At 31.4% G+C, this 25,083-nt stretch overlaps 2 protein-coding genes across 2 annotated transcripts in view; one reads left to right on the forward strand and one right to left on the reverse strand.

The window, feature by feature from the left end:
* LOC140443550 (coiled-coil domain-containing protein AGAP005037) overlaps positions 1-25,083 on the forward strand; it is a 1,206,743-nt gene that overhangs the window by 612,040 nt on the left and 569,620 nt on the right. The gene's annotated exons all lie outside the window — the stretch shown is intronic.
* b6 (pentraxin-related protein b6) overlaps positions 1-25,083 on the reverse strand; it is a 135,877-nt gene that overhangs the window by 54,059 nt on the left and 56,735 nt on the right. The window contains exons 2-3 of the mRNA XM_072534869.1: positions 21,820-22,045; positions 17,190-17,374 (exon numbers count right to left, since the gene is read on the reverse strand). Of these exons, the coding sequence (XP_072390970.1) occupies positions 17,190-17,374; positions 21,820-21,962 (328 nt within the window). The 5' untranslated portion in view covers positions 21,963-22,045. The remainder of the gene's footprint in view (positions 1-17,189; positions 17,375-21,819; positions 22,046-25,083) is intronic.

Here is a 25,083-nt window from a genome sequence, read left to right on the forward strand (position 1 = left end):
ATTTGGACCTTATCAAGATAATTACTCGCTATGGCAGCGGCATGTGGTTGAGCATTATCGGGCAATGACATGAATCTGTCATATCTAATGTAACCAACATATGGCAAAACATGATCTTGCAGGATGATTTAAACGTAAGAGTCACCAGTAATCTGTCCAATCACTTCCACAAGTGCGGTGCGTACCTCTCAACTAATAGCTTCTCAAAGATTTATGCAACCACCTCCAAAACTAACGGTCTGGTCGAGATTGCAGGTGTCAAATCGTTCTCCTACTCTTCTGTAGACGTAGTTTCAACTATTTGGCTTCCATAAGAGGATTCTGGTCTCATCAATGCAAAGAACATTTTTCCGATTATCGATATTCCACTGAGTATGTGTTCTTGTAAATTCTAAACGACGAGCTTTACGATTTTGGAAAAGACGTGGAAATTTGGCAGAGCGTCTGGGCTTTAAGTTTGCTTCTTTGAGTCTTCGTCTAACTCTTTCTGAACTCACAATAACCTGTCTAATATTTAGTAGCTGATTTCTGAGGTACATCGATGTTAATGAGTGATTTCGTGTAGAATTAAGAATCAAAAACGGTCATCAATTGCGGTTGTGCACCTTGGGCGTCCTTGACCAGGCCTTTGTACAAAATTTCCTGTTTCGCGGTACCTTTTTAAATTATTTGAAACTGTAGACTGACTTATCCTGAGACGTCGTGCGATATCTTTTTGTGTATATTCTTTTTTGTACAAAATTATAACATAAATTTTAAAATACTCGATATTTTTGTCCATGAGTGTATTTAATTTTAATATTAGCAATATCCTTAATTTTTGGCGAGCAGATATTTGTTGAACATCTCAATCCAGTTGGGGAAGGTACGAACAAAACAAACTGCGATAACTTCTTACCCAGCAAACGTCAACTTTTGTTTAAAGATGAACACATTTTCCAATACTTTCGAATATTTCACTTTGATCGCTAAGCCAGGGTGAGATCCACTCCACATTTTTTAATACCAATGGTGGTCCAATAAGATATTGTTTTAAAGCTCTTGCAATTCCCTATAAATTAGTCTTTGAATTTTTAAATTTTGTCTAATATTTTATTTTATTTATTTAAAAGAAATGTATTTTAAACTTTATTATATTCACCTACTTAATTAGGTGATTAAATGTGCCAATGGTGAAGATTTAAATTTAATATATAATAATACATCTACATGATATTTTTTCCTGTAGTGACCCTGTGTTTGTGATCAATGATCCCAGATATAAATATAAGCTCATAAACTCAAACCGGTCAATCCTGGTTACGTCTGAATCCAGTATATCCACTATCATAATCTTTGTCTTTGCTTTGTTTTTGGTGTAGACACCAAATCTTTGTTATAAAATTGTTATTGTTATTAAATTTTATACAAGAACCTTATTTTAGTTCATTCGTCAGATATGTTGTCTCTAAAAATGAGACGAAAAAGCTGAATTTTGCTGATGATGTCAATCTTGGGAGACCAAAAAAGACAGAAAAAGGAAAAAAATCCTAACCCCGGGTTTCCCCCTAAAACGTTTATTCGTAGAAGTAACGGAAACATCGATTTTCTAAGAGTCAATACTTCTTCTTCTCGTAGCACTACAACCCGGGGTCGGTTTTGGCTGACTACACAACTTGCTTCCATCTTGAACGGTTGTCCATATTAGTTATAATTGTTGTTGTCTATAATTTTGAATGAAAATGTTCACTTTTACTTTTTGCGTAGAATAAACCATTCTCTCAGAAACAACGCTTGAAGCGACCGGTAATTTTAAATGTGAGTTAGGCGCGCGAAATAATTTTTTGAAATAAAATTTTTATCAACTTGATGGTAAAAATTCGATATCTTTTGATCACAGTGTCCTATCGACAGAAATCAAAATGCTTTTTAAAGGTAAAAAGTGCAGCTTTCCTATGTATGCAATTTTTGCATTTTACCTTAAATAAAGCCAGTTTTTATAAAGCTGTAAAAAAATTAATTTTTGCCATTTTTTACGATACTCATGAGATTAATTAAATTTATCACTTTCATTGACGACCGGTTGCTAAGACATTTTCATTGCTAGAGCCTAATCTCCAAACTAATATGAAATTTTGATTGTGAATTTTAGCAAGAAATATGTTGTTTTAAAAAAGAACCAGTTTTAAATATTTTATTGGAAGTATAGAACCAAATGAAAAGATTTTCCATTTTCACAAAAAAACATACCTATATAACTTTCAATTTCAACCATATTTCGGGATGTTTGGAACAGAAAAATAAAGCTGAATGTTTCTACTATTGATAAAATATAGTCGCTTTATGGCAAGTCTTAAAATTTTAAGGAAGACCTTCCAAAACAGGTAACAATGCGCTCAGCTCGAATACTTAGGGTGGATTACAATTCTCGCAACGGCCTTTTACTTCAAATAAAACGTTTAAAACTGACCCAATATTGTTCATATGATTTTTGGAGGTTGAGTGACGTTTTCATCTCTGACGACTGAACTAATATTTAAGTATCAGTTGTCTGGTGGGTGAACTGAAATAACAAAGTTTTAATCTAGCTAAACTTTTATTTACCTTTTTATCTCCATTCCTAGAGCCTAATCTCCAAAACTAATATGAAATTTTGATTGTGACTTTGGGCAATAAATATGATTTGAAATATGCCTAAAAAACGCTGAATTTAAACTGTTACATTACAAACGATCTTACTTCACAGGAAATGCTTTCAGGAAAACAACATGGGGTGTAATTTGTAGCTGAAGTTGTCACTTCAACAAACATCAAAATAATTCGTAATATTTGACTATAAATTAAGTGGCTTCACTCGAAAATAAATGTGAACAGGTTTGATTGTTTTGAATTACTTTTTATACAATAATCTACAAACTACGCCAAAAATTACTTTTTCCACGCAGCTGCAATATCGGCATAAAAAATATTGATGAGATGGAAAAAATGCGGACTATTTTATCTGTAGTATAAATTAAATAAACGGTAAACACTATAAAGAATATATTTTAAAAATTACTTTGAGTATCATTAAAATAATTCAATAAAAATATGTTACTAAAACACCAGACTCCAAAAATAGGAGGGAAGTTCAAACAAATAGCGAATATCGCAATATAACCAAAATTCAGTTGCACGAAAATATTAAAATTATGTTTTCACCCTACAATTATTGTTGGGTGAAAGTAATTGAACATTTTCACGAAAGAAATAAATGTCAAATATTCGTAAATCTGATTTGTGAATTTGTTTTCAAAACTAGAATACAAGGTTTTATTTTAACAGAGTAAACTTTTATTTTTATAGTCAAACTTAGTTTCTCTCGAGTAATTTAGACTTACAAAAAAATAAATTAAATAAAAGCATCAAGTTTATTGTCTTTGAACGTGTTTATAGCTTTACATACTTTCGCTCGCTGGTGACTACTACCAACAAAACAAACTAAAAAATTAAAAGACGAATAAACCTTAAAAATAGTGCATACTGTGAACTCCAAAAATAATTCTACTCAGGAAATATCCAAATAAAAACTAAAATTATTATGTACAAAACATTGCTGAGTCCAGTCCTCAAATATGGGACAGAAACATGAGCTCTAACTCAGAAGGTTGAAAGACTTTTGGGAATATTAGAGCTTAAAATACTCCACGAAATGTTTGGAGCTATAAAAGACCTAGCTAATCAAAAATCCGTGAAGACGTATAGCAGGTTTTGCTTTTTTTATACTTAAAAAATAAATGTGAAAAAAATATGTTTTGCCTATAAAACGTTTCGTATACATTTTAGAGTAAAAGGGTTTAAATAAAACTTGTAAACCATAAAAAGTTATATAATTTTGAGAGTATCCAAATTAAAATACACAAACAATTGACCGAGATAATTGCAAAAAACCATTATTTTTGCGCTAATTTCTAAATGTTAATAACTTTGTTTTTTGCATTATGAATGTAATATAGCTACTTGAAATTACGACAATTAATGAGTTATTTAAGTGTACTAAATATCAACCGGATAGAGCAAATAGTTAATAAGTTATTAAATTGGTTTATAACGGAGAGCAATTCTTTAAACAACTGTACTTGCCCAAACAGTGACTCTATAGGCATTTTGTAAAATGCAATCGATTCCTTAAAGCTTTAATTTTAGGTTATATTAAAAAACTTTTTATATATAAAAAATTTTTTTATTAAGAAACAGGGCTGACTTTTTAGCTTATAAACATTTATAATAACTTTGATATTGTTTATGCCACACGCTTATATGTAGGTTCAATCAAAAGCTTGTGAGAAAACACAAAAACCAAACTTTCTATGAGCAATAGGAACCAAGATAGCATTTTATTCCTAAAATCATAGCGTTTTATTTTTAAAATCATATCCATTCATTTGTTTATTAACATTAAGAGCTGAAAATAGAAAGGATTTTAAATGAAGATCTAAAGTTTGAGATACAACTTAAAGATGGCATATACAGTGAAACAGTAAAAAGTTATAGTTATAACCCGTTAAAATGGTGCTACTCGTAAAATACCGCCACGGAAAAGTGGAGGGGAGAACAAATTTGCAATGTCTTGGGTTCTATCACACAAAGAACCTCCATTCTATTTAAATTGGGGTAGCTTAACAAAATAATAAGAATTGTGCCATTTTCACCTCTCGGAAAATCACAGAAAAATAAATAATTAAATTTTTTTATAAAAAAGGTATTGAATTTTACTACTATTTTATAAGAAACATTTAAATTTTAGTTATCATCATCATCATCAACCTGTCTGGGTTCACTACTGGACATAGGTCTCCCTCAGATCTTTCCATCTGTCTCTGTCTTTTGCGGCTTGCATCCAATTCACGTTTCAAGTCGTCAGTCCATCTTATTGGTGGGCGCTATTTTATTGATAAGTGTATATTATTTATATAAAAATATAATAATAATTATTAAGTTATTAAAATACATTTATTTATTTTATTTAATTTTATAGTTTTTTCTTTTAACGACATAATTTATTTTATTATAATTGCATTTAATGAGAATAAGTAGCCAATAAGTATATTATTATTTTTTACTTCTTCTCGGTATATACCATCTTTAAAATGGACAATAAAATATAGATCTTCATTTACAATATATTCGATACTCAGCTCTTAATGATAATAAATAATCAAAATATGATTTTTATAAAAAAATATCTTGTTTCTTATTGGTCATAGAAGGTTTTGTTTTTTGAGTGTGTGCTTTTTCTTCAGCTTTTAGTTGAGCTTACTATTAAAGTTTGACAAAGAAATATCAAAGTTATTATAATTGTTTATAATAGCTAAAAAGTGAGTTTTTTTAAAACTATTGTTTAATGACAAATTTAATAAAATGTTTTTAAGTTTTTTTAATATACCCTAAAAATATAATCTTATAAAATCCATTTTGATTTACAGTATACCTTTAGAGTGAGTGTCTGAGCAAAAACAGTTGTTTAAATTATTGCTCCGGGATAAACAAATTGAATAACTTATAAGCTTTTGGTCAATCTATTTGAAATTTAGTACAGTTTATTAACTCATCAACTACAACAATTTTAAGTAGTTTTATTACATGCCATTATGCAAAAAACAAAGTAATTAACATTTTTAAATTACTGCAAAATTAAGGACCTTTTGCAACTATCTTGCTGAATTCTTTTTGTATTTTTTTAAGATCTACAATTTTTACTTAAACTATTTTTTTGTAAACTGCATAAGAAACGTTTTATGGGCAAAAATGACTTTTTCACTTTTTGAGAATATTTAAAACAAAAAAAAAGTAAAATCAGTTATATGTGTTCACGGATTTTTTTCTAAGATAGACTGATTAGATGGAGACAAACTTAGAGATATCAAAAATAAGAAGATGTCACCAGATTACCCGAAATCTAACGGAATCACGACGAATCTTTTAGCAAGCCAAGATCCACAAAGGATTGTCGAACGAAAGAAGATGTTAATGAAGTTTATTGTCATAAAAGTTCTAAGCTACTAAATTTTCTTATATTATAAGTGTATGCAATTAAATAAAACTCCTTGCGATATTACCCATATAAATACTGTCAATATTTAAAATTTAATATTTAGATATGCATGATGTTAATAGATACGGTCATTCATAACAAATCATAATTTATATTCTAAACATGTATAGTTTCACTTTATTCATATTACTATTCACGTGCTAGTTTCGGTCCAATAACCGCAATAGCTTTTTTTCTATCCGATCCATTACCTACGTGATCCGCTGTTTGTTTTTAAAATCTTGAATACGCTTTTTTGTGCACACAACTGGTATTAGTGGCAATAAAATCCGTTAATAGGTAATTATGTTTTAATAGGTATTTGAGATTTACAACCAAATATTTAGAATCTATTCCACGGTTTAATTAATTGACCATGGATACAATGAAAGTAAGAGACGAAATGACAACTTTGGACATACGACCACAAATACTGAACTAGTATTCTTCAACATCAAGACTTCTTGATGTTCTCCACCTTGCATCTACGTCGTTTATCTGTACTTCTAGCTCTGTCATATGGTGTCTTGCCATCAATTTTTCTAAATTTTTCATCTCTGCTATTTCTAACATACTTTTTGACTTCTCTGTGTCAGGTCGCGGTTTCTGCCGCACGACTCAGGGAATCTCCCTGTCTAATCATTATGTCAGTTTCAATAGGGTCGGTTAGTTCTTCTTTTACTTTTACTTTTATTGTGTTGTCTTTGACCCGGTCAAATGTCTTCTTAAGGTCTACGAAATATAGATATTCCGATTTGTTGTATTTTAATGATTTCTGTTGCACATACCTCATTAATTCATTATAAATATTGCGTCGGTGCATGATTTTCCTGACCTGAAACCTGAATTAATTCCTCTGTAATTTTCCGGGCCCGATTGGTTTCTCTTTTTTAATTAAGGTATTAGGATGCTAATAAAAAAAGAAATGTATACAAAACCCAATTCGATTAGCAACAAAGAAAGAGCAAGAAATATACGAGGAAACAATGGAAAGAGAACTAAAAAAGATACAAATAGAAGAGCAAACTGAGAACAAATGGGAAAACATAAAGCAAATAATGAACAAAGCAGCAAAAGAATGTAACAAACAAGAGAATAAAAAGAGGAAAGACTGGTTCGACATAGAGTGCCAAAAAGAAATAGAAATAAGAAAATCATTAAGGATTGAAATGATCACGAAAGAAACAACAGAGACAAAGAATAGATATAGGGAGCAAGGACAAAAAGTAAAGAGAGTGCTGAGAGAAAAGAAGAGAAAACACATAGAAAATAAGCTAAAAGAAATAGAAGAGAATTACAGAAATAAAAAAATAAAAAACCTATATCAAGGTGCTAGAAATGAAAAAAAAGGTTTCCAACAAAAACCCATATTCGTCAAAAACAAAGCAGGAGATAATATAAGCGGGGAAACAGAAATTGCCGATAGATGGAAAGAGTATTTTGATGAATTACTAAATGGCAATAATAAGTCAAACCAAAGAGAATGCGTGGAAACAGAAGCAAGAATCGAACACTTAGAAGACATAGAAGATAATTCACCCAGCAAAGAACAAATCGAGGAAATCATAAAAAATCTGAAAAACAACAAATCCCCTGGAAGCGATAACATAACAGCAGAGATGATGAAATATGGTGGAAAACTGCTAAATAATTGGATATACAAGATCATAAAGGAGATATGGATAAAAGAACGAATACCCGAAGATTGGAAGGAAGCCATTATTTGCCCATTACACAAAAAAGGAGACAAAACAGAATGCAGTAATTACAGAGGAGTAGCGTTACTAAATACCGTATATAAAATCCTACTAAAATCCATAAAAGATAAGCTAGAAAAAGAAGTTGAAAATATAATAGGCGAATACCAGTGCGGATTTAGACGAGGGAGAAGCACAACGGACCAAGTATTCATAATCAGAGAATTACAAGCAGAAAGCTATGAACACAACTTACCAACGATAGCGCTATTCATCGACTTCCAGCAAGCATACGATAGAATAAAAAGGAAGGAATTAAAAGAGACCCTTGAGGAACTGGGAGTTAGCAGAAAGTTGCGTAACATGATACATCTTACTTTAGAGAATACAGAAAACAGAGTCAAAGTAAACAATCATGTATCGGACAAATTTATAGTAAACGAAGGATTAAGGCAGGGCGATCCTTTGTCATCATTACTCTTCAATTTATGCCTAGAAAAAATAATGCGAGAAGCGAAAATCAATAGAGAAGGACTCCTATATCATAAAAGACACCAAGTTTTGGCATTTGCGGATGATATAGTGTTGCTGGCAAGAGGAAAAAAAGAGCTACAGGAGATAGTACAGAGAATAGTAAAAGCAGCAAAGAAAATGGGACTTTACATAAATGAAACTAAAACAAAATGTATGCAGTGGACAGATGATCAGTTCAGGGATGGACAAAAGTTTAAAGTAGAAGTAGAAGAAAGATTATCATACGAATTCGAAATGGTAGAAAGATTTACATACCTAGGTACAATAATATCACGCAAACCTAACATTAAAGAAGAAATACAAGCTAGAATAATGGCAGGCAATAGAAGTGTACATGCTCTTAGTGGAATGTTGAAAAGCAAGTTTTTATCAAGAAAGGCAAAAATACAGTTATACAAAACAACTATACAACCACTAGTAACGTACTGCAGTGAGACATGGACAATGACAAAAAATGAACAAAATTTACTGGAGGCAAAGGCGAAAATACAGTTATACAAAACAACTATACAACCACTAGTAACGTACTGCAGTGAGACATGGACAATGACAAAAAATGAACAAAATTTACTGGAGATATGGGAAAGGAAAATCCTGAGGAAGATATATGGAGGAATAATAAGGGACGGTTTATGGATAAGAAGATCAAATGATGAGTTAAAGAAATTATATAATCAACCTAACATAATAGGAGTCATAAAGGCACAGAGACTAAGATGGCGAGGTCACCTAGAAAGGATGCCGAACACGAGGACTTCAAAAAGGGTAATGAACTACACTATAACTTTAAAAAAGAGAAAAGGAAGACCAAAAAAATAGATGGAATCAGGAGGTAGAAAAAGATATGGAAGAAATTGGACTACAAGGCCAGAAAAGAAAAATGAATAACAAGAAGGAATGGAGAAAAATCACATATCGAGCCAGAGAAGATCTCAGTACATAAAGAAAAGCGAAAATGAAGAAAGAACAAACTTTTTAAGCCATGGGCCTCTAAGGCCTTTAGTGCTATTGTATATATATATATTAGGATGCTTGATATCCATTCTTGAGGAATTCTATCTTGTTCTATTATTTTTTGAATTAGTTTTAATAGTTGGTTGATCAGATATGGTCCTCTGTACTTTAGGAGTTTTTTCGGTATTCTGTCCTCCCCTGGTGATTTTCTATTCTTTAATTTCCTTAAGGCTTTCTTTACCTCTTGTTCCTTAATATTTATTTCATCGTTTGTCCTCATCTTTGTTGATGGTTCATTATCGTCACCTTTAGCAAATAGGGATCGAAAGTAGTCTACTTATGTTTCCTTCTGAATGTGTTTCGTTTTTATTAAATCGTTCATTTCTTTTCTTTGTCCTCTGATAATTCTCCATATTTCTTTTTGTGTTTCGTAGAAGTCGTGTTCCATCTGTTTTGAGAAGCTCTGCCAGTGTTCCCTTTTTATTTGTCTAACTAAATTATTCGTTTCATTTCTGATTCGTTTATAGTGGTTATATGCCTGTTTTGTTTGTTGTGTTCTGTATTGTAAAAAGGCTTTTTTCTTTTTTTAACATTTTGTCTTCACTTTCTCTCTAAACCATGGTGTTTTCTTTATATGTTGGTGTTTCTTACCTACCTCTATCCAAGTGATCTTCTCTGATATTTTTTTCTGTATAAGTATTCCGTGGATTCCGTATTCAGTCCTTCGACTTTGATTTTTGTTTGTACCAATAACATACCAATTCCGGAAAGTAAGCCAATATTATGGTCATCTCAATTATGTCAGCTATTTTATTTTTTAATTTCCATTAAATAAATATTTTGTACTTTTTGTCTGTTTAAAACGACAATAAATTTTCGGTTGGTTTTCCGAAAGTACAAACTGAATATAGCGGCAAATGTTAACCATGAAATAAAATATTTCTGTTTGGCAGTGTTGGGATGTTTTTATAATGCATACCTTGTATGCTTAAAATATAAAGAGAGAAAGATTTTAAAAAGTACACTCTGATTATACTATTTTATGAATTCTGCAATTTTTAATTTATATGAAACAATAGCGAGTAAATATTGGTCTCTTTCGAGATTAATTGCAAACATCTGTTGCAATCTGGCAACTGCTGATTTGACGATTGCCAAATCTATGCACTAATCTATCAAAGGGCAATTGCCAAAAAAATTCTAATAATTAACTGCAATTAACCTCTAAAGAAACAAATATTTACTCATTCTTGCTTTATATAAATTAAAAATTGCAGAATTTATAACATAATATAATCAAAATGTACTTTTCTAAGGCTTTATCTCTTAATATTTGAGGCATACAGCATATAGATTATAAAAACATGTCAACATTGCTTAACCGAAATTTTTGTTTCATGTTTGACATTTGCGGCTATAATCAGCTTGTACTTTCAGTAAACTCTTCGGAAAAAAAAATTTCTGTTGCCTTTATTGCAATTTCTCTAATATTTTCTGATAAATCCATAACTGGATATAAATCCAACTAACAACTACATATTAATATATTCAACAAACGTCAAACTATTAACAACTGTCATAGACTACTTTATTTGTCATGGACTACTAAAACTATGCATACATATTTTACAGGTGCAGTAAAATAAAAATTTAAAATGTCTCAATTTTAGTTTTTATATTTGGATTATATTTTGGTGTTACCGGATCATTCTGCCCATCGAGTAACATTCATCCCTCGGGTTAGAGACCCAATTCCCAATTAACCTCAAACCAACACCTTAAGAAAACTAAACGCATATACCTAAAAAGAGTAACAAGTTATTACCGGGGACTACGTAGAAGTGTCTGTCAGAAAGCCTCTTGTTTACAAGTTATAGTGTTGAATAACAATGGATCTTTTTATATAGGAGCTTTTTTTTCACACTATATCATAGGCAGCTGTATGGGCCACAAAATACATAAAATGTCTTTTGTTGTTTTTGAAATCCCGCTTTAATATGTGCAGTCACGCTGCGGATTATTCTGTACAGCGTCGATTAGGTCTGAAGTCTGCTTGTTCTGGTGGAATATTTTGGATGTTTATTATGTATATCACAGTACGTAATACATCTAACGGCCTATATCTATATAATTTTGGTCTATCTCTTTATCAAGTCATTGCTGTAAAGGTAAAGAACCTCTTTGATGACTAATGTAACAGTACCTTCTTCTGTTGTACGTTGCTGCAATTGACTGCAACTTTACCAATCCTTCCAGGTTCCGTTTCGTTACATATTTAAATTTATAAAATAAAAATTGATATACTTATTTCACATTTCAGTGCGGGGTTGCCACCAACTTCTGAGCGCGTCAAGTAGAAGTTTTCATTTTCGATTTGCACCTATTACGATGTGAGTTACAGAATGCCAATCCAAACACGAACACGACGCGATAGATATCCAACATTCCGATTTCGGATAATTACGATTCGACTTGGTCATTTCTATTCGATTTGTTAAAAGTTACAGTAAAAATAATCACAGAATATAACTAAAAATTTACTATAAAACGACAAACTATAACACTCTTATTATCAATAACACGTTTTATCAATACTACAATACAGTATTGATAAAACAATATTGACAACAATAAGTTTAAAGAATTATCATATAAAATATACTCACAAAATGCAACACATGCACTACCCTCAGAAACGCCAATGTAAATGAACGATTTTTGATTTCTTGTTTGGCACTTGCTCGGCCATAAAATGATAAAAACCAGTTTTACGGCTATCTCTGGGTCGGAATTTTAAATCGGAGTTTCCTCGCTAATTCCAAAGTTGCCAAACAATTGAAAAATAATGTTTTAAAATATCGATTTTTATTTTATAAATTTAAATATGTAACGAAACGGAACAATAAATAAAATTTATTTCACTATGGAAAAAATAATGTTTTTGGTATTTTTATGACGGTAATAATCACTGCGTGGAAGAATACAGATTTTGTATGACCATAATTACTACTTGTGAACAAGAATTGGCTACACTGTACGACAACTCCTGGTTAAGTCTTCTATGGAGAAGCACAAATAAATATACTACTTTATATATTCTGTAATTTCTTATGAAAAAACGCAAATTGCAATTGAGAAAACGGGTAGTTTTTGAGGGCCGGCCGTGTACATTTAAATTTGAGGATATTCGGCGTTTAAACGATGAAATCACTCTTCTAAATTGAGGATTTATAGTTTAGTGAGAAGCTAACGCGGTCAAGAAATCCCGCCGTGAGAAAGAGACACAAGAACTGTCGGCATCTTTTTTCGCTGTCGAAGTGGGGAAACGGTTTTATATTGCAACGCGCAGTCTAGGTATTATAATGTCTATTGGTTTTATTAGGATTGGTTAAAGTCAGTTAAGGTAGCTAGGTTGACGTTAGTTAGGCTTGGATGGATTAGTCTAGGTTACATTAGGTTTGATTATATTTGGTCAGGTTAGATTATGTAAGATTAGCAAAACCGAATCCATTTGATTCGTTTCGTTCGTTTTAACTAAACTCAGATTGCCCATGACCGTCATCGTCTTCATAACACTAAATGATGTGGTCAAATTATCTTTAAAGTTCAAAATTGTTCCTCAGTTGTTGATATCTTGGTAGGTAGAAGTAGCTTTACAAAAAAATTTATAGTTTGATAATCAGCTTTATCAAATCGACTAGAGAATTTACAGCATTTGTAGAAAAATTGGTTTACTATGTTTTTCGAAAAATTAGTTATTCTTTAGAAAAATCTTAGTTGGTATCTCTAGTAAAAATTAAACATAGCCGATGAAAGATAATGTTATATTTGTACTAAGAAGCTTTGGCTTGACATATGAGAGAAGTTTAAAACAGAAAAACAGATTCTACGTATGCACTTTACCTCCTAGATCATAATTTTCTTTTAATAACGAATTTCAAATTCTTCATATCCGAAATAAAGGCCTTAAGCTATCTTTATTAGACTTTATGGAACTCAACAATTAAAAAAATACATATATAATTCTGAATGACCAACTTGAAACATACAGATCTCCCCTCTTCAACCTATTAAAGTAACCTAACCAGTTAAAGTATATATATAGAGTAAACACATACCAAAAATAGATCACTAGATGAAGTAGTTCTTCACTACTAGTAGTTACTAGATAGTAGTAGATGTGGAGTAGCAGTACCAGCCGAGGAGCTGTAGCGACTGGGTCGAAGTCAGACTTATGTAAGTCTGAGCCGTGAGTGTACGCACGGCTACGCGGAGACCAGCGTGAGCAGCGGCTGAGGCCACTAGAGAGGCAAAAGCCTATGCCGCGACAAGTTGAAACCGGGAAGATTTGTATTAATCGAATCTTCACAAAGCCAAAAATAAGAAAGCAAAGAAGCAAACGGGCTTAGCCCATCAGTATACTCCCTATGTCGCCGATTGGGATTACACTGTGAGGTGTAATATTTTAGAAGTTACAACTGGCAGACACGGCCTTAAGGTTAGGGAGATGAGAACAGTAAGAGGATCCCAGTCTAGTTCTGCCTAAAGTGTGAACATCCGTGAAAGGTACTGGGTGGCACCCAGAAGCGGTGCTGGCAACGGGCCAGACGGTCGGAAAACAAATAAGCTTTAAAAGTTAGGACTACAAACGACCGCGCATAGGGAAACCGCTGCACTTAGATAAACGGGCAACCGCAAACAGACTTAGGCAGAGGAGCAACGAGGACGAAAAGTCCAAGTTGGGAACTCTAAAATCATTACTAAAGGAAAAGGACGTCAATATTACGGCTCTGAAGCAAAAAATTCAAGAACTGCAGGATATAATCGTAGCCTCGCAATAACACATAATGTGACACATAGATTCAAAGTTCGAAGAACTTAGTAACGCAGAGAAAATTACTAAACAAATGACGACAACGAAAACAACCCTAAAAGAGAGCCAAAACAGGACACCTGGGAAAACCAGGCCAAAAAGGCAATAAAACCCGATAAGGAAAAGTCTACGGGAATATTCTCAAAGACTAAAATAACAACAACCACCCAGAAGACTACAAAAAAGCGTCAACAAGAAGAAGAACCCAAAAAAGGGAAAAAGAAGCCTACAAAAGAAGACTTTCCAACACCAGCCACTCCTACTGCAACAGCACCAAAGCATCAGGAAAGTGATGCATGTGCCACACCACGTCCACCGAATCCATGTCAATTACAAATAATGGAAACTAACGCAGAGACCACGAAACAACAGGACAAACCCACATGGAAACTAAATCCACCTGTAATTAAATTACAGAATGTAAGCGAGACAGGAGCAATACTAAATATTGCTCTGAAAAAAAGTAATAACGATAAACAAGTTATCGAGAAGCATCCGGGAAACTCTCAGCCAGTCAAAAAGTCCGGAGAACTATAGAGCTATGTTTAATAGTTTAATTAAATTGCTTGCTTGAAATAGATCTGTAGAAAACAGCTGTAGTGATAAGAATTTCTAATAAATTTTGTGGAAGTTTTGAAAACAAAAGTTTTCAGTGTTTTCATTGTTCTATAAAATGAATTTCTAATCAAGTAACGGCCGAGTCCATCACTTAAACTACATTTGTTGCCTGTAATTTTGTCCTAACGTAAAATTCAAAATATTTTGAAAATAAACCAAATTATAGTAAGTACAGAAACAAGACGTTAGGTTTTACCTAATACATTTTATTTCTTCCATTTCTGTACAAAAACCCAACAAAATAAAAAAAATGATGTCGGAGTCTTTTTTTTAACAACTCTAATTTATTTTTAATCGATTGTGTAGTTTTAATAAAAATTCGTTTTCATTTTTTTATTAAATAAAAAGTGTAAAAAAACTGCCAAATTATTTAATCATTTTACTTAAGATAAAAAGCTGCATTACTCAGACGTATTAAAACTAGTTAAAAAATTTGACGAAACGGGATCAGTAGCAGAAAATAAGAAGTGTTAAAAACGTGTTAAGACTGAACCGACAGAAGTAGCGATTTAAGGTCATGTAAACACTCTCCGAAAGGTGTGAAACAGTACAAATTTTATCTTAACAAAATATACTTGGTATAGGATATAAATCAAGTACTTAGTACAGTTTTATAATATTATGACTGAGAAAATAAGGAGTTATCCAAATTTTCTTTTTTCTACATAATACTGTAAATTGACAAAATTACAATTATTGATGCTGATGAAAATCATAAAACTTTCCACGAAACACTACCAACAATCATTGAAATTAAACGTATGGAATTTATGAGCATTGCATTGTTTGGCCATATTAAAAAAAAATTAACGGAGAAGTATATCTAAAATTATAAGAGAATACAGTTGGTCCCATTTTAACAGATATAATCGAAAATGATCAAAAACTTGATGTTTTTGATCATTTTGATGAAAAAATCTAAAGTTTTTGATGCATGCATTATTCCGATATTAACTTATGCGGCACAAACATGGACAATCACAAAAAAGAATATAAATATACTTAGAGTCACTCAACACGCGATGGAAAGAGCAATGCTAGGTATATCACTTAAGGACAAGAAAACAAACACATGGATAAGACAGAAAACCAAAGTCACCGATGTGGTTCAAAAATCATTAAAGTTGAAATGGGAATACGCTGGACATGTAGCTAGGAGCGATCTAAATAAATGGCACAGATCAATTTTAACCTGGAGACCATACCAACACAAAAGACCCAGAGGCAGACCTCCTATGAGATGGACAGATGATCTGAAAAGTACTGCCGGGAAAAATTGGCTACAAGTAGCGTACAATAAAAAACAATGGAAAGGAAGACTTGAAGAGGCTTATGTTCAGATGTGGACGTGAATGGCTAGATGAAGAAGAAGAAGAAGAAGAATCGAAAATGATAACAGATACCCAGAATATGATTTGTTTTTCTAACAATTTGACTCCCATGGACTTCGTTCTATGGAATTATTTAAAAAGCAAGATTTATAATACAATTCCTGCTTTATTGAAAGAACTAAGACGACGGATAGTGCATGAATGTAATCTAGTAACCCCTAAAATGCTGCAAAATGTTCGTCATAATTTTGAGTAGCAACTCGACAAGTGTATGGACGTTGGTGAATACCTTTTTGAACAGTCAATTAAATAATTATATCTGACGAGCAAACTGTTTTGAATTATTAATTTAGCTAATTTTATTTACATTACATTTAATAAAGTTTCCTTTATTAAATTTATTAATAAAGCTTAATTAATTAATGTTGCAGCTTTGGTTTTAATATAGTTTTTGACGTGATGGAAACAACTTAAACTTGACACAGCCAAAACAATGGCGTTAAGTTTGGTTTTTAAGAGGTGTAACACTTTTAATAAACTGGAAAAAATCACAGGTGCCTGAATTCTCCAGCGAACTATATGTCTAATGATGTTCCACACATTCTATATTCTCTATTTAAAATTAAACGTGTGTAGTACTGGAAGGGAGGGAGTTGATAAATAACAGATATCTGTATCATTCCTTTGAATAAAAATTGACCTATTTTCGGATTTTAACAAAATGTAATGATTATTGTCAACTATCAGGGTAGGTTCTTTTGAGTGGCAAACACTAATAGTCCTTAAGAACGGAGCAAAGGGATTAGGAAATAACTAAAATGAATTTCACCAAACGCGAAAAGTTCCTCAGCAATATATGATTTAAAAATTGTATGTTTTGTAGAAATACACTTTAAGAGCTTATTGTAAAATGTCGAAAGTTAAATCCATTAACTATTTATACATTTTTAATACAATATAATTAATTAATTTATCGGTTCATTTTAAAAATTTATAATCTTAATATTCAACACCAGAATTTTATTCTTGTTTACATTTTGCGTGGAATTCTTGACCAACAAGTAAAATAATTTGATAACAATTTTAAAAAGTGAACTACACTGTAATTAAATATAATCAATTATTCTTACCTGCATAAGAAAATAATGGATGATCATTACTGTGGTTATAAAATTTGCTCCAATAACACAAAGTAAACTGTTTCAAATCAGGAACCTGCGTTTTGTATTGAATGTACTGGAAGTAGAGGTCCTGCGTAAAACCTACTTTGTAAATTTGGCACTGGTCTCTAGCTGGTACGGCGCCATGTTGATAACTAAAAATCGTTACCCGGATTATTTTTGTTGTCTATAGAAAACAATAATGAAATGTTTCAATTTAACATTCTTGTTCGACATATTTTCTTTTCTCATTTTTAAAAAATTAATGAAAATCTAAAGGACTTATTTTAAAATTAGATTAATATTGAAACTTTTTGAAATATTGTATTTATTGTGACTATTTTTCATTAAATTTATTCTGACATATTAAGGTACCAATTTTTCAAGTTATACTTCATATTATATTTCATCTTCTTCTTCAAGTGCCATCTTCGAGAGAGAGGTCGGTAATTATAATAGCTATTCGGACTTTAAAGACGGTTGCTGAAAAGTTCATTTGATGTACATCGGCATTCTCTCAAGTTGCGCAACTATAATATTCTACGCATCTCTTTTCTTGGATCTTTGCATGCATAATCGGATGGAACAAGCTATATCTCACTACACGTGTAATGTGTTCCAGGTATTCCAATTTGTTTGTTTTGTTTGTATTTATAGTTCCTAGTTCTTTATTCTTCCTTCTCAGAACATCTTTGTTTGTGGTGTATTCTGTTAACTATATTTTCAGAATTCTTCTATACACCCCTTAGATTAAAGAAACCAGGTTAAGGATTAAGGAAACCAGGTTTTTTTAATCTAAGATATACCCACAACTCGAATGATTTTATATTTTTTATTGTTGTCGCGTTAAAGTTCCAAGCTTTCATTCCATAAAACAAAGTCGAGAAAACGTAGAGCATTGCCAATCTAGCTCCAACTTTAAATCTTTTGTGCAAAGCACTCTTCTCATTTTGTTGAAGTTTTCCCGAACCTTTTTTTATCCTGATTTTATTTTCCTAGAAGCAATTATGTGTGCTGTTATGTAAGTTAATCATCGTTTCTAGATACGCATATTTTTTCTCTTGTTCGACATTAGTTTCGTTTATTAAAAGTTTCTCGTTGTTTTTTTGAGTTTTTGATATGCTCATAAATTTCTTAGATATTTCATAATTGTGCTTAAATATGTAAATAAGAAATAAAAATTTGGTGAACATTTTTGTTTTCGTTCCCGTCAGTATAAAGGTAAAATAAATTGCATGACATATGGACCAAATACTGAATTGGAAAAACATATCCAAACTAAGGGCAGACAGTTAAATCTTAAGTTCAAACCAATGTACTGAATCAAATTTGGTTTTAAGATCTCTAATCGCTATAATGGTTATTATATTATGTCAAATTATCACATAATATAATAACCATTATAGCGATTTTAATCGAAAGTTTTCTAAACATGCTATAACGAAAATACCTGAATGGAAAGAAAGATACTTAGACGTTGGATATTATTTTGGGGACTTAAAAAAATTAACCCAAGGGGGAGTTTAGTTTTGTAATTTAAGATAAATGAAGAATTCTATATGCCAGAGAATGCATAAACAAATAAAAAATATATAGAAATAATAGAACAAATAAGTTACATTTTCCTAAAATGTCTGTATGTAATAAACATTATTAGAATTATTTGCTTTCCAAGAGAAGGCAAGTTTAGTATGGATAAAAATTATATTTTAACAAAACCGAAATGTCTATTACTATTTTGAGAAACTATACTTCTTCTCTAGGTTCCTTTTCCTATCGGAGGTTGGAAATCATCATCGCTATTTTAATTTTATTGGCCGCGCTTCTGAATAATTCTAATGAGCTGCAACCGAACCACTCTCTCAAATTTCTTAGCCAGGATATTTTGCGTCGTCCTGGTTTCTCTTGCCTTGTATCTTCCCTTGCATAATTAACCTAAGTAATACGTACTTCTCGCCCCTCATTATATGACCCAGATATTGAATCTTTCTAATTTTAACAGTTTTTATGACTTCACAATCTTTCTTCATTCTTTGTAACATCTCTATATTAGTTACATAGTTCTCCTATAGCACCACTTCTCAAAGGAGTTTAATTTTTTGATTTCAGACTGTTTTATTGTCCACGCTTCCATGCCGTATGGTAAAGTAGAAAAAACGTAACAACGTAGCATTCTTGTGCGGATTTCTAGATTAAGGTTACGGTTGCAAAATCAGTTCTTCAATTTTATGAACGTGTTTCTTGCCATTTCTATTCTAGATCTGATTTCTTTTGTTTCATCTCCATCTTCAGTTAGCCACGTTCCTAAATATTTATATGTTGTTACTCTTTCATTCTTTCTATCATTGATGATCAGGTTATCTACATTTTGTGTTTGTTTTGAGAATATCATTGATTTAGTTTTCTTGAGATTCATTTGCAGTCCGTACCTTTCACATGCATTGTATACATGTTGTATTATGTACTGTAGATCTTCCATGTCACTTGCAAATATGACCGTATCGTCCACATATCTAATATTATTAATGCTAATAATTATGTTATTAATATATAATGTAACATATCTATAAATTAATAACATTTAAAGGGTTTTCACTCATATATTTTAGTGGGTCATAGCATGTATACTTTGTTACACTGGTGATGGAATTTACATTCCGAAAACGTTCTGTAATGTATTTGTGATATACCCCTTTTGGGTATTTTATTATATACCTTTTACTAAAGATTTGAAATATAATTGTTTATCCAAAATGATTATAAAGCATCCGTGATGCCTAAAACCAACTAATTACACTGACTTTTAATAAAAAACATGTCGCCAAGTCATGTCGTGTTATTTGATGTTCTATCCTTTTTTGTTCGGTCAGATCTAGTAGATCTTCGTTTCTGATGATGTTAGGCCAGAAAATACGAGCAATTCGTCATAGACATTTATTAATAAAGACCTTCAGTTTATCTGTAAGAGTTTTTGTCACTTTTCAGGTTTCACATCCGTAGAGTAGAACAGACTAGACATTTGACTAGAATATGCGTTTCTTTGTCCTTCTATTATACTCGCCAGGTCTCCAAATAGGGTTGAGCATGCTGAATACTTGTTGAGCTTTTCGTATCCTCATACGAATATTATTCTCTCTACCTCCGCTTTCTGTTATGACACTTCCAATCTTACGTAAAGTTTGCTTAAAGTTTTGTTTCTTGCTTTTATTCTCATGGATTTGGTTTTAGTAATATTGATTTTCAAACCTACTTTATTAGCTTCAGTGAAAAGTGTTTCCAATTGATCAGCCACACCTTGTTACCTTTGTCCTAACAGGCAGATATAATCGGCGTATTCCAGATTACTTAGGCGCTAGTTTAGAGAGAACATAGTCTACTGCTATATTACAAAGAAACGGAGAAAGCACGCATCCTTGTCTGACTCCAGTAAATATGTCAAATTCGTCGGTGTTGATTCCATTGTGTGTCACGCTGCATTTCGCATTTTCAGTGTACAGTGATTTTATAATGGAAATTATTTTATGCAGTATGTTTCTAGGCTCTAAAATTTTCCATAAATCAGCATAATATAAGCTGTCAAAGGCACGCTCGAAGACCCTCACAGTATCATTGTGGTCTATGCAGGAGTATTCTGGTCTAAAGCCTTCTTGACTAGCTCGAAATTCAATCCTGTTTGGTAATCAAGTTTGATGGTCGTAAAGATTTTATTTGTTGTAGTAAGCAAGGTTATTCCTCTTCAATTTTTGCACAGTGTGAGGTTGACCTTTTCTGAAAGTTTAATAATGTTACCACTTTTCCAGCCCGCTGCGGGTTTCGACAATTTCGCTTTATTCTGCGGGTTTTCAATAATTTTATCTGAGTTTTCCCTGGGCGTGCCTAGCATCTCCTGAAAATGCTTTTTCCATCTCTCTAGTTGGTCATTTGTTGTAGTAAGTAATTCCCCTGTCTTGGATCTTACAATGTTTGAACAGTTGGAAATATTTTTTGTTAGTCGTCCAGTAATTTGGACTCTTTAGTTCTGTTGTGTTGTGTAGCTGTTTCAGCTTGTTTTGTTAGTTATTCAGCCCACATTCTTTTGTCTCTTCTTGCATTTCTTTTAACTGCTTTATTATTGTTTCATGTTCTTGTTGTCGGTTCGCTCTTTCTTCTACAGTTCTTGCTTGCAAAATATCTTTCTTTTGCTGTTTTCTTTTCTCGATAAGATAAGATTCCTAGTTTCATCTTGGATACCAAGTTGATTTATACAGTTGTATAATTGTTGTATCATTGTTTATTATATATTTAGATATATTCCTTACTTATGCATCGCAGTTTATATTAAAATTGCTTAAGCTTATTTGTGTAAATAAGTTTAGTCATATCTATTCACAAAAAGTGTTCTGTGAGATTGATGAGGAAGTGTAAACACTTAGGTTTTTTAATTTTCATTAACATTGATATGGCTTATATGAGATAACATGCAACAAAAGAGTTTCTTATATTAATGCATATAACAAAATAAATATATTATAAAATAAATACAGAGTTATAAAAAATAAGTACCTTTTCACGGTTTATATCTACATAATTTATATCTGCACTATTTCTGCAAAGTACTTACTCATCTCCATATCCTTCGATTGATGGGGAGTTATGTATCCCCTGATAAACGTCATGCTGGTATGAATGCCAAATATTCGAGTCATGAATACCTGCTACAGAAGATAGAACTAAAACTAGAGAGATAGCTAAAATTTTGTACATCTTTGAATCAAGTGCCTCTGGATTGTGAAGTTATGGCTGGTATTTTCTTTGGTTACTTGTCACAAGCTATTAGCATATGTCATCTGGAAAATAATAATTAATAATTACTTTTACGGTTTAGTCACTCTCTGAAGCATAGTATATATTATTGTTTGCTAAAGTTTCATTAAAATGCCAATTACATCTAAACGATAATATGAAGATAATAACTAAATTTATTAGAAATTCGACCAAAGTTATCCATACTTGTATAAAATTAGTTATGTATATATCAACAGGTAAAAATGATTCTTCGAATAATTTACCTATAATTTTTTTAAGCTTAATTTGTTTTAAAATTTTCTGTGGATGGTAAAATGTGAAACTGTAATAAATTAATACGGAATCCAAACATTTATTAAACTTAATTTTATTAGTTTTAAGATTTTTTCTCTTATCTAAAAAATCTTGGTTTAGGGCCAACTTTTGGATGACAGAAAAATAAATCTACGTGTACCGATATCTCTAGACTGTTGCTTGCATGCTGTGTATTAATACACCAGATATAGTAAAAAATCATCCCTTGGTATCAAATCCAGTACCTTCCTACATATATCTCATAACTAAATTGTACTATTTTAGATTCATTATTTTTTGTTTTTAAGTATTAATTAATATTTTTTTATTAGTTTTATTTATCTTTATCTTATTTTATAAAAGAAAGTTTTAAATGGTAATTATTTCATACCAAAATAAAATAAAGGGGTCATTAACATTATTTTTTTGGGCAGCAACTATTTGCTTCAATAGTATGCTACAAACTAAAATTACTAGACTTTAGTCATAAACATCATTAATGAAAAAAACGACCAATGTGTTTATTGTAGCTGTAAACCATTTATGGTCGAAGATAATTAAAGTAATTACTAATAAAACAGTTTATGTTGCTAATTTTTTTTAATAGTAACTTTATTAATAACTCATTACGTAGTTTTTACATATTTGTATTAATTGAACGATCTAAAATGTTTCAATAATACCGTCGCTGTTTCGCTTGATACGAAATAATACTTTCCTTTCTAAAGGCCGTATGACACTATGCATTTTCTTGTATCATTTCTTATATCGTTTCTGATATAGAAAGTTATTTATGTTTTCTTGTATCGTTTCTTGCTCGTACATTTGTGCTCTGTATGACACTATGCAAGTTCTTTTATCGGAAATTGTATGTGATTCGGCACATGATTGGTCGAAATTTCGACACATATAAAAATAGAACTGCAGTACCTGAGGACCCCAAGCCAGATGCTACTGATAATTTTTTATAATACTGTGGTTCAAAAATGAAAGAAATAAAATGTCCCACTATTAAAACTAAATTGGAAACCACAATCTTTAAACATATTCAACAGGCTGTAATGGAAGACAGAAATAATAAATAATTTGGTTGTAATAATTTATTTGTTTTTTTTTTACAAATTATGTGTTTGAATGGCATGCTCTTGAAATTTGATTCAATCCCTGTGATTTATTGTTTTTCAATTTGGCTACTGCTGTTCTAATCTTGGTTATTGTTGATGGGCACTTTTCTCTGATGTCTGCTTGGTCTAATTGTATATCAAAGTTCTCCTCCAGCCGCCATGATGACAGAAGTTTTACGTTTTTGCTTTTGCGGCTTTGCGCACAAATTGGCGCATTTACAAGAAACTGCAGCGGACACAAATTCTTGTATCGTTTCTGGTATAAGAACTTATACGCTTGTATGACACTATCCATTTTTTTGTTATAAATATCAGAAACGATATAAGAAATGATACAAGAAAATGCATAGTGTCATACGGCCTTTACAGTTTTTTTTAAATATTGTTTTTAAAATTTCTGTTAAATATTTTTTTCTAGGCACTCTAGCTCTTGATGTTTATAACCAATTGCGCTGTGAATGTAAAAATAAATAAAATTATGTCGGGTTCTATTGGTCATATAAACTTCTCTTTTTTTCAGATGAGCTTTTTATATCCTTTCCAATGGTGTATTTTCTGTTTATTTTTGTAAATGTAAAAATGGCGCAGATAAATAAATTGTTTATAAGCTCAGAAAGGGTACCGCATTCTGTATCAATAATTTATAAGTAAACAAATAAAAATTAATATACCCTTTCAAAAACGTGAAAATTTGAGATCTTATGAAGAGAACCAGATAAAAAAAAACCATTCTAAGTATTGAGGAAGCACCTGCACAGCCATGTTGAAAACGACCTTTTTTCTCTCAAATGGGATAAACAAATATAATTCTTTAAAAACTACTCTACCGATCGAACCCCTATTTCGAAAATATAGTACATAAAAACTCAGATTGTGAACTGTGTTTTAAATGTTTTTATTCTTTATTTTAATAACTATAAACAATTGAAATAAAATGCTTACTTTCGGGTTTAATTTGCAATTTCCTTTTTTATTTATAAACATTTTTTATTTTTGAAAATGTCATTTTAAAGATCAAGTTTTTTGAAAATTGTCGTCTGTTGAACGTTTTCATCTAGAATAGTTAGTTTCTTTAAATTATTGAAACTAATAATAAAAGTCGCTTTTTTGCTTAAATTTTAATAAAAACATGACGCAGAAATAATTTTAAAACTTACAAGATGGTACGACTTTTCTATTGACTTTCACCAGATATTCCAGTTGAAAAATAGAGCCCGTAAATTTTTCGATTTTTTAAGTGCTTTGTAGGCTTCGGCTATTTGCTATGGGGTATTTGTTTGTGTGAAAGCTTGTGCTATGGTCACAATATAATATTTTTCCCCTAAATAAGAAACAGTAACGCATTCGTCTTAACCAAATATTCCGCAGTGAAGTAAACATGAGACGTAGGCACAATCTACCTTGAATCGTATGACTAAGACCACTATGTATCTTGTTGCTCTGCAAAAATTATTGGGATACCTTTTTTAATCAGAAATAAATTTTGTGTATTATCAACTAGAAGGCATGATACTCTTTTCTTACTGTTTTAGTTTTAAAACCTGTACTTAGGTTATACTAAAACAATATGGGATGGACAAAAACGAAACAAAAGCTTTATCAGAAATTACGACAACATATTTGAAAACCCCAGTGATAGGTCAATTTTTGATTAAAAGATA

This window comes from Diabrotica undecimpunctata, chromosome 6 (assembly GCF_040954645.1).
Source record: "Diabrotica undecimpunctata isolate CICGRU chromosome 6, icDiaUnde3, whole genome shotgun sequence".
NCBI lineage: Eukaryota > Metazoa > Arthropoda > Insecta > Coleoptera > Chrysomelidae > Diabrotica > Diabrotica undecimpunctata.